The following is a 14354-nucleotide window of genomic DNA, read 5'->3' as shown; positions in this document are numbered from 1 at the left end:
GACTAAGCCAATCCTGCAATATGAACTCGTACAAATTCCCCTGAGCTGCAGCCGATTGGTTGTAGGGAAACCAAGTGACAAAACAACAAAAATTTAGTCTCCTTTTCCCCCTACTAACACAAGTATCACGACGCCGCAGACAAGGACACTCACTGCCGTCCAACGTTTAAGCCCTCACATCGAAGACACTATTTTCTTTGAGACTGATTAACATCTCCCTGATTCACCATTTGTCGTGGACCATCAGATGTTGCACGTCCACTAATCTTGGAGGACAAAAACTAGCTAACGTGGAAGGGATTACGAATGACCCCAAGGGTTCAATGCCCCCAACTGTCCATTTATAAGAACTAACCGACCAAAAACACTAATGGGCTTGGTTGTTTGTCAGCATTAACGTCCATGGTGTTGGGCGGTTGTTCTAATTTTATCAGACATTTCACATTTATCTTGTCTAGCAACATTTTGACATGGACATGACATTACTAGTTTTTGCTCGCTGCTGCTACGTTAGTTGCCAACTTCATGTTTCACGAAGCTCTTGATTGTTATTTCTGACCCCTGACCCTTAGGCCACTTGGCTAACAAACAAAGGCTAATTAACTCGAATCAAGAATGAATGAAAACTGAACATGCCAACGCTCAGCTTCGGCTTGACTCTATATGATAGCCACTTATTGGCTAGCAATTTTTCCTTTGTCCAATCAATGCAGACTCAAATACCTTTCACCTTTGACAAATTTGTGGACATGATTACTTTGGTATTATTAACTTTTATGTTTTATGTGAGCCAAAAAACTTTTGTACTTTAACCCAATTTTCTGTACTTTACTAACAGAAGTAAAGAATAGATGTAAAACAACCAATTACAACTACTAAAACCCAGGATCTTCAACATCTGCCAAACCCTACTCCCGTAGTTGAAGTAAACTGTAACTTGTGGGGATCAAATTGAAATGGACTGTTATCTTCTTCAGGCTGATTAATTTGATGTAAGTAATTTATTCATGATCCAGTCCATTAACAAGTAAATTGAAATAATAAAAAAATTTATACACACAGTAATAAATTATAAAAAATTTAAGTAATTCATATGAAAACAGTTATATATGATAGAGTATCTAAAACGCTTAAGATTATGATAAAATATATCGAGATAACTTATTATTCAAAAATCTAAGTTAATGAAAAAAAATAAAATTATACCTTAGAAAAGTAGTCGATATTGATAATCTATTCGTCAGTAAAGTTGTTACACAGAAAAATATAGTTGAAATATTTTTTAAATTTAATTAGGACCGCTTTGGAGGAAACCTGTTTCGTCTTCCCTTCAACAAGCCCATTTTATGGTCGTAGTCATTTTATTTGTCTATTCAAAATCCACTCTAAAAAAATGGCAAGATCATGGCGGCATTGTGAAGATCCCTAACTTCAAAGGAGGAGAAAAAGAAAATGGGAAAGATCCATCCACGGTCAAATACAAAAATATCCTCAAATTTCTTAATTAAAAAGAATATATATTGGGACTTCAATGTTTCACCACCCAATTAAAGATGGCGAAGCATGCGATCGTGACTTCTAGGAAAAAGCATAGAAACACTTTAGTAACAAAGTTTTGAGGTTTTTGGAATAATAAAAGGTGACCTTGCATGCAGCAATGGCCAAATACAATGGAGAAGAAGACTATTTGTTGTAAGGGGAGAATTCAAATTCAATCCAAATCAGAAAAAAAAAAGATTATATAGAAACGTATTAGACTAGACAATTTCTCTTTTGTTTTTTTTTTTTTTCATGCTTATCAACAACCCTTTTCATTTCTTTAGGGCTCGACAATCTAGAACACATTAAGGCAGCCATTTCTATGATCATTGCCTAATTTCCATGCAACCCCATGAAAAATATCTTTACTTTTCTTCCGTAGCCACTGCTAAACCATGAAATGTTTTTATTACTTTCGGTTCTTGACTGGGACCTTTCAGTGTGTGGTTTAATCGAATCGTTTTCTTGTCAATTCTTTCATAGAAAAATAAAAAAGCAATAAAGCAATTTAAAGTTTGGCTCAGCTATTAACCAGGCAGTTGTCATATGTTGTACAAAAGAAGAGTTTGATCAAGCCATACTTCAACTTCCATAGGAAATTTTTGAATTGATAAAAGATGTATGGAAACCTTTGGTTTAAGTTGTAGAGTATACTAATAAATATCTCTCTGATTTTATAAATCTTATGTCCAAAAAATAATCAGGCATCAGATTTAGAGAGATAATTAAGTATATATGACAACAAAATATATGCCCTTACAAGTTTTTTTTTATTTCAAATTATATATGTAGTAAAATCTTAAAATACAGTTATTTAAATTTTTAATTGCTCTTTTTAAATATTTAGTAGCAATATTAGAAGTGTGTTTATAGTCTTTGTTAGTGTATGCAATTTTTATAGTTACATTTTTATTTATAATACTACTAAATTTGTGTAGGACAATCAAATTTATAATAGTGCTGTACAATAAATACAAAAAGTGTTACTAAAAATATTTTTAATAGCATATTTTATTAATATGCACTCTTAAGTCAAATTTGTTGTAGTGAAATGAAAAAATTTATCGAATTTTTCTCAAATCGTTTTTGCATATGTTCAAGCATTTAATTCATTAATTGATACATGATTCTTATTCAAAGAAAATGATTACGATCCTCTTTTTTTCCAAAATTAAAAAAAGAAAGAAAGAGAATACATTTTGTAAAAAAAAATAATAGTAACAAGAATACTTTGAATATAATAAACAATTATATCATTCTTACATTCTTTTTTTTTTTTTAAATTATCATTCTTACATTCTCAGATATTCATGAAATTTTCTTGTTTACATTCAAACCATTTTCCTTCAAAATTTCTCATAATTTTAATAAATGTACTTGCTCTCAAAACTTGTGGATTAAAAAAAGAAAAGAAAATAAACTTACATAACTTGGGTGTGGTTTTGATTTGACTTTGGTGCTCCTAGTTTTATGTTTTGAGTATGGCTTCAGCCTTAAAATGTTCAAACTGTCTCTTATTCGGATGCTGTTAAAATTATTTTCAACAATTTGTCTAATTTTGACATAAACTTGACCTTATATCAATTTTTCATACACAATTAAATGAATCCATTTGATAAAAACAAAAAACAACCCGAATCCAAATATCACACATATTTTTCAAATTGTTGTTTCACATGTTCCCCGGCCCGGCCCTCTCAGCCAATTTCTAAACATATCAAAATTGTCAAAACTAGTAACCTGTTTATACTCCATTTTACGTCATTTACTCATTTTCTTTCAAACAGATTCTCCTCTCATCCACCATTTTCCAAGATCAATGGGAGGAACTAACCCAAAAGTCTATAACAAGGAAAAAATTTTGTCAATTTTTTCCTTTCATATTTTTCCATCAGCTTAACATTTTTGATTAATGTTTTGACTAAAAGGAAAAATAAAAAAAAAGACAGCTTGATTCGTATTTTTCCATCAGTAGAATAATCTCGTTTTTTGTTTTCATTTCCTTTTTCTTCTTTTTTTTTTCATTTTTATTTTCTTAACCAATAAAAAGAATCCTTATATTTAGTGAGCTAGGGGCTCGGACGACCCTCGAGGGTCCGACTGTGGGCGCATGTGATAGTCATGGCCTTTCTTTGACAGTTTCGGCTTTTGACACGGTTCATCCAACACAAGAATACTTATGGTTAATTTTTTTCTTGGCTTTTCAATTAAACCAAACGAGGTGCTATTCTCGAGCACAAGTAATGTCCGAAATGTAAAAGAATTTAAACAAGGTTGAGGACTATATATTTTTATTTATTTATAATATTTTAAATTAAGTAAAAAAAAACATATGATTAAATAATACGATCGATAGTCATGAAATTAAGAAAGTTATATTATTAAATTTTAAATTTAAATCTTATTATTTAGTAAATTTACCCCATTTTGTATTGTTCTTTTCTCCCAATCACATGTTCCCATGTTGATTAATGAATGTATTGATTAGGTGATTGCTTATTTGGTTTGGATAATTTTCCTTATAAGAACTTATTATTTATTTTTATAATTGGGGGAAGAGAGATTTGAATCTTACTCTTTAAATGAGAAAATTATACATCAATCAATGAACCAAATACTCAAGTGCATAAAAACTTATTTTTTGATTGATTATAATTGTAATGCTTATCTTTTATGTTGGAAAATTGTTTGTACCTTGTGTGTTTTTGAAAAGCATATGTAATAGACCATAAATCTAGAATGTATAATATGTCAAAACCAACTGATATCAATAGTTCTTATTTTTTAAGAAAAAATTCAAAATATTAATCAGTACGACATCTACAATGTGTTTGTTATCCTTATTATATATCAATAACAATGAAAATTTCAATCCAATATTAAATAAAATTATGATAAAAAATTGATTAATGGTAAAATACTACAGTAAAATCTCTATATATTAATTTCCTTGAGAATATGAGAATTTATTAATTAATCGAGATATTACTTAATTAATAAATTAATAATTTATTAATTAATAAAAAATTAATTTATCAAGACATTTTTTCTAAAATATTGAACTTAATACATATATTGTGTATTGTCATTATACAAATATTATTTAATTACCGAATTACGATACATTATTATTCTATGTATTTATTTAACTAAAACAAGTTTATGAATATAATTAGTCTTATTAAATAAAAGTAATGAAACTATTCATTTTTGCAACAAACTAAAATTACATTTGATATATACTTAATTAATATACTTCATGAACATTAAGTTAAGCAAAAACACTTATAAAAAGAACATTCAGTATCACAAATGATAAAACTAAATACAGTGGCTTTTCATCTAAAAAATGTAAAGAAATTAACAATGACAGATGAAATGCGTAAAACATTGTGTGAGTACCAAATAGAAAATCCAAATTGCACTTAAGAGCAATAACATGCAACAATAGGTGTTAGAAAAGATTAACTTGTAAGTGAGTAAATTAACAACAATTTCAAATACAATCGAAAGGTCATAAGAGTATTTATCAGCCAACATCGAATAAGGTGATGCTAAACGATATAAAACTGCATAATTCCCAAAACTAGAGAAGGTTTTTTATGTGGTTTGTTCAATATAAAAAAAGTTAGAAATGAGGTCTACAGAGACATCAATTTCAAGAAAAACAAATAACATTCTAGCCATATTTTACAAAGATTTCCTAATTAAGTCATTTATATATATAATTTTGATATATAAAGAGATTATTAATTTATATATCAGGTGAAACCTATGTGTATTTTTTAAAAAATATATTATCTAATAAAGTTAATGAATAATTAATTTATTACGTTGGTCCCAAGTTGAGATCGACCAAAAACATTATTTAATCAAAATTATTAATTTATCGAGTATTAATTTATAGAGATTTTACCGTATAATAAAAAGAAAGCAAAAGTAAGAAATTTTAACCCGGTCTACATATTTTATCTACTTTGCCAATTAATCTCTTTCAATGCCCAAATAATGAAAGGATTCTATAAATAATTGAAAAGGCATAATGCCTAAAAAACTCTTAAATCATTTTAAAAATTTTAAATACATATTTATTTTTTTTAAGTTTGATCAAGTGCTTATACTTCTATTTTAAATCAAATAAGTCTTAATAATTAACAGTTAACTAATTATTGTTAGACAAAATACTAATTTATCATTATTTATGTCACGTGACACTGACGTTACATATTGATTATGATAGTGGATGATAATATGGTATGATAACATTGTCACATGACATTTTTATCATTTGCGTTAACATTCGGCTAGTCAATCATTAGTCAAAAAGTAGGACGGCTCAATACCTTAAAAGGCATAAAGCGCTTACATATTTAAATGAGGTATTTTTTTATTAAAATTAAAAAAAATTACCACTAGTAGAAAATCATTAAAAACATATTAAGTTCATTGAAATAGGAAAAATAATTGAGAATTATTAGTATTATGAGAATTGAGAAGTGATAAAAAATAAAAATTTATTAGATACATAATTGAAAAAGTGAGAGAATATGTAATTTTTTTAATTATTTTGACTTTTACATAAATGAGAAAATGAGATAAATAGTTAAAAATTAATAAAAAGTAAAGAAATAAAAAAAATAAATATTTAATAAAAACTTAATTTTAATAATATTTTATTAATTATTTTAATTTATATATATATATTTAATATAATTAATTATATTATACAAAATTATTAGACTTATAAAATTGTGAGGCTTAAAGTATGGGCTTTGGTGGCTTTATGCTAAAGCCAACCCTGGTCAAAAATGACTATTTGGTTCAATAAAATATAAAAATTTGATTAAACATAATAGAATAATAAAAATTTATTTAAATTTTTTAAAAATATTACACCAATTTGAAAAAAAAAAGGCAAAAAGAAGTACAAACCTTTTTATCTACTTTATTGAAACAGTAGGATTACTAAATTTTGAGAGCAGAAGGTACAGTCTTATATGTAATCTTTTATGATATAAGGTTCTTGGCAAAGGGGAAGGCAGTCAAAAACCAGCGACCGTGTAAGAGGAAGTGAGGAAGCTGGCGGTGAAGCACACTTCTCGTTGCCTAATCTAATTAGAAAGGTTTATAGCATGTGATAAAGAAGAGCAGAACACAAAAGCGTTTCAATGTTTATGCCCAAAAGCCAAAAGTCACTCCCCCGCGTTGAACTTTAACACTCTTGTCTCTTTAACCTCATAAATATTTATATACATGTTCGTCAAATCAAGTAACCGATTTTTGGGTCATGTGTGTAATTTTCTTACAATTTATGTCCCTTTATTGAAAATTAATTGCCGGCCAAATTCCAAACCCTTTTCCGACCACATCTTAATTCTATATTATCCCTCTTTTCCGACCACATCTTACTTGTATTCATTAAGTAATTGATGAAAAACTAAGGAAATAGGGAACCCTAATTCAAATTAAATTAAGGATAGGGATAATTCCCAAAAAGGGCAAAAGGGTAAAAAAAAATTACTGTCCCAGTGGCGTTTATGTCCCTATATAAGCATGCCCCTCCAGGGGTAAAGTGGGATATCACCAGTTGGCCCCAGATTAACGTCATAATTTATATAAAGTAAAACCTAACTAGACGTCATTCGTTGAAAATGCTGGGGATGTTTAATCAAGAGTTGCTTTGAACTTTTGTAAGTATTGTAACATGTTTTAATACTTTATTTAATAATGTTATGGATAATTAAATATTGTATCAAAATTATTATCTTCTTATGTGTTTTTATGGAGATGACTTATTTTCGCTCATGCGATTACATTTATTAACATATGAGTACAATCCGTTACTTATCGACATTTACATATGGAAAACCAATTCTTTCCTTCAACAATTAAATTTTTTTTTCTTTACTGAGAATTTATTCATATCTTCAAAATAAAATCAACGTTCCGTCTAATTAATTGGTCTCTCTGTGAAATTCCTTGACTTACTAAGTTCTACCATTCCAAGTTGAACTTTGACAAAGGTGATTAAATCGAAACTCAAATTAACATTTTATCCACAAAACAATGCTATTTAAATTCCTGTCCGATGAATCCACAAAATAACGTTAAAGAATGAAATAAAATATGCAACTGGGATCTGCATGGTACGCAGAAATTAATATATTTGGGTTTAACATTTCAGGGCATAGCCAGGGAATTTTGCTCTGTTCATAGCTTTGGGGGTGTTTTGAAGTCAACCCCAATAAAAATAAAAAGAAAAAGAAAAGCAAACGACAAAGTAACGCCTGTGAGCGTTTATGAGCGTTTTAGTTTATTTATAGTAAGTATATGTGTTTTAGAAGAGTATATTAATTTTTTAATATATACGTAAAAAGAAGGCTGACCAGCCGCAAAAATATAAACCCGACCGACCACCTCCCTTCGCAATTTTGAATGATTATCTCAGTCAAATACTCGGCAACGTGCTTTTTCTTTTCTTTTTCCATTTTCCCCTCTCTCTCTCTGCCCCTCAATTTCACCATGAGAGAAACACCATTGTCAGGTATTTAGCTCCCACCCTCTCTTCCTCTCTCCTTCCTTTATATATATATATATCCAATTGTTTCATATTCTTTCACAAAATAGAGTAGCCTCTCATCTCCCTCTCTGTCTCTGTCTCTGTCTCCCTGTCTCTCTCCCTCCCACACCCTCTAAAATGGCGTCTAAAGTGTTGATGCCAAGCATAAACATGAACCATATCGCATTTCCAGGGGACATTCAGCGTCGGTCACATTCATTTGGGCAAGTTTGCTTGCCAAAGAAAACGGGGATTTCTTCATCAAGACAATCAGTTATTGCTAATAACTCTGTAGAAACACCAGTTATGGCGGTCACTGCTGCCGCAGTTTCCAAAACTAGTTCTATCTTGTCTCGTTTCTGGAGAGAAATTCAAGGTTCCAACAACTGGGAAAATCTAGTCGAACCATTGCACCCTCTTCTCCGGAAAGAGATCATCCGATATGGGGAGTTCGTCGCCGCCTGTTACAAGGCCTTTGATCTTGACCCCAACTCCAGAAGGTACTTGAATTGCAAGTACGGAAAGAAGAGTATGCTAAAAGAAGTTGGGATGGAGAACTCTGGTTACCAAGTAACGAAATACATCTACGCTACACCTGATGTCAACATTCCAATCCAAACGGCTTCTTGCGGCCGTTGGATTGGATATGCAGCGGTGTCATCGGATGATGCCGTTAAAAGGCTAGGGAGAAGAGATGTGCTGATCACTTTTCGAGGGACGGTTACAAACCATGAATGGGTTGCCAATTTCATGAGCTCGCTCACGCCTGCACGCCTAGACCCGCATAACCCGAGGCCGGAAGTGAAGGTGGAGTCAGGGTTTTTGAGCTTGTACACTTCAGACGAAACAGATAGCAAGTTTGGACTCGAGAGTTGTCGCGAACAGCTTCTATCCGAGGTTTCAAGGATACTAAACAAATACAAAGGTGAGAAGTTGAGCATAACTGTGGCTGGCCATAGTATGGGGAGTGCTTTGGCCCTTCTTTTTGCTTATGATATTACAGAGCTTGGCTTGAATAAAATCGATTCAGACCAAGAAATACCGGTCACTGTCTTCTCCTTTGGGGGACCTAGAGTTGGGAACTCAAGTTTCAAGCAAAGGTGTGAGGAATTGGGAGTTAAAGTGCTGAGAATAGCCAATGTTAACGACCCCATTACAAAGCTTCCAGGTGTTTTATTCAACGAGAATTTTAGGGTTTTGGGAGGGAGATATGAGTTCCCATGGAGCTGCTCATGTTATGCTCACGTTGGTGTTGAACTAGTCCTGGACTTCTTCAACGTGCAAAATCCTTCATGCGTTCATGACCTTGAAACATACATCAGCTTACTCAAATGGCCCAAAAGAGTGCAGATTCAAAAGGATGGTGTTGATTTTCTAAATAGGGCAAGGGAGTTGCTCTTGAGTGCCCAAAATTTTAACATTAATTTGCCATGGAAAGATGCTGCGATCAATATGGTAAACTTGGTTCAATCTCAAAGATCCTAATTATTCTTATTAATTAACCTTAGGAACCCCCTTGGCCTTGTATATCTTTTTTATTTTGCCAATCATTTTTAGTGATTTTTTCGCAGGAAAAGGGAATTCATTAGTGATATATATATAGAACTAGAGCAAAAATTAGTCCATTGTACATTCAGGGAAAATTTTTTGTAATCTCTGAGAAGAAATCAAGAGATTATCTCAAGCACAACCAATTGTAGAATGGTTGAAATTATTTAAAGACTATTCTCCTTGTTTTACAAATTTTGGTAGTCTTATTCCTCTCTTTCCTTTTTCTAGCTATTTCATTTCTCAAATAACTAGTAACCATATAAAGATCTTGATGTTTAATGACATGAAGCTAAACATGGAAAATATGGATCAGAAACTGTTAATGTATTTTCAAAATAGAAAAGTTATAACACATAATAAAAAGTTGTCTTAACTCAAAGGTTATATTGCATAAAGTTATATAGTGGAACGATTGGATCATCAATTTTACCAATTTTTTAAATTTTATATAAAGCCCATTTGCACCAACAGAAACCTTGTGCTTTAATTTGATGAGGAATTTCTCCCTCTCCCTCTCACATGTACAAACTCACTCACTAGACAAAAGCACCTTGCAGAACATATCCACACAAAGCAAAAACACATGCACACTTTGAACTTGGCTCATGTTTTGATGTTCTTGATTTTTAACTTCTTATTCAAATTTAGTGGACAATGAAAAAGAGAAGGAAAAGATATCCTAGTTTAGCAAGTTACAATTGCCTTAAATTCCTACTATATATAAAACTCTCTCTAATTAAAATTTTCTTTAGTTTCACACGCACCACAGTTGCAAAAAATAGCAACCTGGCCAACCTGCCAATGTTAGCTCTACAGCTATGGTGTCTTTGTTAAGGAGAGACTGATTGGGGGCTGGTAGGGACAGGAGTTAATAGCTTGGTTGCAATTTCTGATTTACTTTCCACCATATTCCTTGGGGCCTTTTCATCAGATTAATTCTGTTATTAGATTGCTTATTTTTAAGGGGGAACTTCCTGGTTGTTCAACCTCGCTCAACTTGTGTATATACATTTTGGTTTTCATTAATAATATTCCTTGGTTCTCTTTCTTATATAAGTAAGAAACTCTGCTTGTATTAGCAAATGAAAGAAAACAGTGAATGTAAATAAAATTCCCTGAGGACTTCATAAATTTTTTTGATATATTTTTTCCCTAATTAAATTAGCCAAAATATTGTAAACTAGAAGTTCTTTGTCTTATGGTTCAAGTCCAACCTTTCTCTCCATATCAAAAAAATTTATCAATGTTTAATCAAAAAATTGCTGACTGCTATTTCTTTTTTTTTTAAATGTTGCCAACTGACTCTCATACACTGCAAAAGAAAAATGCTTCAAACACTCGTGACCCATTTATGTATATGATAATCTCATTTTTAGTATCTTTATATAAGTTATAATTTTCTTTTTGAAGTATTTTTTTCAATTAAATTTAATTATTTTATTCAATATCATAAAACCTAATACAAAATTTTTACTAGAGTCCAAAATGTAATCAAAACTAGTGGCGGATTCAAAATATTATATGAAAGGTGGCTAAATAGTAATCATATAAGATTATAGATTAGGTTATGGATTAGGTCAATTATTCGATTTTAAGTAAAAAATTAATCACTTTGGATATAAAATTAAATTATAGCATAAAATTTCATTAACAATTTAAATTTATATAAGTTTTTAGATTTACTAATATAAATAGACATAAAGTAGAAAAAAATTAACATTAGATTTTCACATTAAGTATCATAAATTGTGCTTGACTAAATTATAAAATAAAATTTCATTAACAATTTAAATTTATACAAGTTTTCAAATTCACTAATATAAATAGATATAAAATAAAAAGAAAAATTAACATTAAATTTTCATATTATGCATCGTGCTTGACATTGGAAAAATTTGTGTTTAACGTGATTTCATGTTTTCAAAGGAAAAAAAGGTTGAAAAGAAAGAAAAAGGATTTAGTTGGACCTAAAAGGAATTGAACTCAAGCCACTAAAGATTAAATTAAATATGTTTTTTTGAAAATATATAATCATGGAATTAATATAGTCAATGAACCTTTTTAATTTTCAAATCAATATGTACGTACTTAGAATAAGTTGTACTCTGATCCCTAATTTTTGTTCACTCTCGTTATTTGCCTTTTTACATTTTCCTAGACCAGCCCTATTAATAAAAGAAATGATAGTTGACTTCTTTTAGTCTTGCAAGGATCCAATCATGTCACAATGACAAGATTACAATTTTTTACAAATTTCAAAGGTGTTTATTTTTGTGTCTGATCGGACCTTGTCGGGCTAAAGAGTTGAATAAAATGGCATTTCGCTATAGTATTCATATAGTAGCATTTTTCTGTCAAGTATGACTGATATCCTGCAACAGTTTAGACATTTTATGAATATTATATTCAAAAAAAATTTTGATTAAAAAAAAAAGAATTTGAATCATATTTTTTAAGTAAAAGATCATATATCAATTAATAAATTAAATATTCAACTGCATGTTACATTTGAAACATTAATTACTAAGCGAGTTGATCCAATATTTGGAACTAGAATCAAGTAAGTGGTCAGTCTTCCACGGTTTACTTGTTTTTGGCATTGTGAGTTTGGTACTTGGCTCTCATGGTTATTGTATATTCAGATATCGCTAGCAGGATAAATGAATTAGGCTTGTCGACAGGGACTGATTTAAGAGTGTCATGCATGCATGTATCCTGTTCCCACTCAAATTCTAAAATGTATACTATGGGTTTATTTAATTTCAAAATGACAATGAAAATAAAATTTTTTACTTGTATTGTTCTTGAAAATTTTCAAACAAAAAATTATCATATATATTGTCGGTAAAGCTTTTAAACTCCACAAGTGAAGTCATAATAATTAATATATACAAATAAGGAGATATGTGATTATATTTTAATTTCATTCACAAAATTTAAAAATTTAATGGAAGTATAAAATAATAGTGTTTTATTATTGTTTTTTTTGTGAATTATGAGTTCTATGTATACAAATGATGATTTAAGGTACATAAGAAAGTCCTGATTGGACAAAGAATGATAGAGGGGAGCCCGAACCCTCTCGTGTTACCCACTTTGGTTGCCTTGAATCTTGTTTCGAAAGGTTGACAAACAAACCTTGAAGGTTAATGCTAAAGGTCAGGTCAGTGATCTAATTTTTCAATTCTAGACAGCAAATGATGAATGATGATGAACAAATAGTGGTAGCTAGCAGTGGTAGGGTCCTGATTATTCAAACCATTGTTAGCAAAGTAACTTCAAGGGAAACAAATTAAGATATGTTCTTAGTATATATAAAACATTTAACTTTATTGTGGCATTTCGAATCACAAAGGCTTAGAAAGCAAATCTGGCTAAACCCCGACAATTCTTGCTCATGAACAGCAACATGAGTGGACTAATTATGTGAATAGAATTTTGAATAAGAAAAACAATCGTGAATTCAACCAAAAGCATTCTAACATAATCATGAAGCTAAAAGAAATTCATGTAGTTGGCTAGCTAAGAAAATTAACAGTACACTAAACAAATACATGTGTTTATTTGAAAAATAAACACACAAATTTTTTATAAATAAAAGTAACAAATTAATGAAGCGTTACATATATTAAGATTCTTATTTTAGAAATTGAACCGACTTTTTCAATTTAATTTGTCCAAGTAATGGAGAAATGACTTTGTTCTGATCTGCTCATAAGATTTTCATTGACATTGATCAGTTACCTATTTAGGTTTTCGAGAGAAACCGGCAACTTAACCCATAATAAGAGGACAAAGACTCATCTTCTTTAGTCTTCATGCACGAAATGCACGCTACACATGACTCATGATCGCCTACAAATCCTCAAGTTGATCACAGCTGTAACATCCTTCTCCAAACCAAAAATTATTATTCCATAAAGATTTGAAATTTCATAACTCAAGTTTAAATATAATTTAGATATGTCTCTACTCCTGTGATTAACTTTCTTTATTTTATAATTCAATAAATATGTGTTAATTACCTAAATTTGTTTATAAAAATTGAAAACTGATTCACTCTCTATGTATCTATAATCGAATAACATCCCATCGAACTAATCTTCACTATCTATGTATATATAAGATACATAATACCATGTTAGTAATTTGTGATCCAAGGGAATGAGTTTTACAGCTATAGATGGGAGTAGAGGTTTCTTTGTGTTCTTGCAAAGAGGGTGTAAACTTATCCCATAGCAATCTTTGGGGTTTACTTATTGTGCGCAATAGGCTAGGATTGAGTAATATGTCGCACTAAATTTACAATCAAGTTGTTTATGACAACAGATTTAAGTAGACATTGATGTATTTCTTCCAACTATTTATTAAGAACTTTATTTTTATTACCGTAGTTTGCTAACAAGAGCATATGATATATTCTGTCCAAAGGCAATTATTCTCAGCATTTTCTTAATGAATATATATATAGTCAACAAATTGATCAATGGGTGAAAAAGATAATGGAATATATATAGATGTAAGTTATAATGATGGAAACTATGCGCTTATAAAGAAAAGGAAATGAAAATTTTACATAGTTTCACTAGGCATAACCAAAATTCTAGCATTATTAGACGTAACAGGACCAAAACAAAGTTTCAAAAAAGAAAACAGGATCAACGCAATTTCCATGCTTTGGCATGCATGAATATATAGTACGTAC

The 14354-nt window shown here is 30.3% G+C and overlaps 1 protein-coding gene across 1 annotated transcript; it reads left to right on the top strand.

Annotated features, from left to right (window-relative positions):
• The first annotated feature begins 8236 nt into the window (after positions 1 to 8236).
• On the top strand, positions 8237 to 9766 carry DGL (alpha/beta-Hydrolases superfamily protein). Its single transcript, XM_007033936.3, has one exon. It carries the CDS (start codon positions 8237 to 8239, stop codon positions 9581 to 9583), a length of 1347 nt encoding a protein of 448 aa, XP_007033998.2. The 3' UTR covers positions 9584 to 9766.
• The last annotated feature ends 4588 nt before the right edge of the window (positions 9767 to 14354 follow it).

This window comes from Theobroma cacao, chromosome 4, assembly GCF_053813885.1.
Source record: "Theobroma cacao isolate CCN51 chromosome 4, ASM5381388v1, whole genome shotgun sequence".
Taxonomy (NCBI): domain Eukaryota; kingdom Viridiplantae; phylum Streptophyta; class Magnoliopsida; order Malvales; family Malvaceae; genus Theobroma; species Theobroma cacao.
This window is presented reverse-complemented; position numbering and strand designations above follow the sequence as displayed.

Coding starts and splice junctions, on each gene's coding strand:
- DGL (XM_007033936.3), top strand. CDS start 8,237: ATGGCGTCTAAAGTGTTGATGCCAAGCATAAACATGAACCATATCGCA.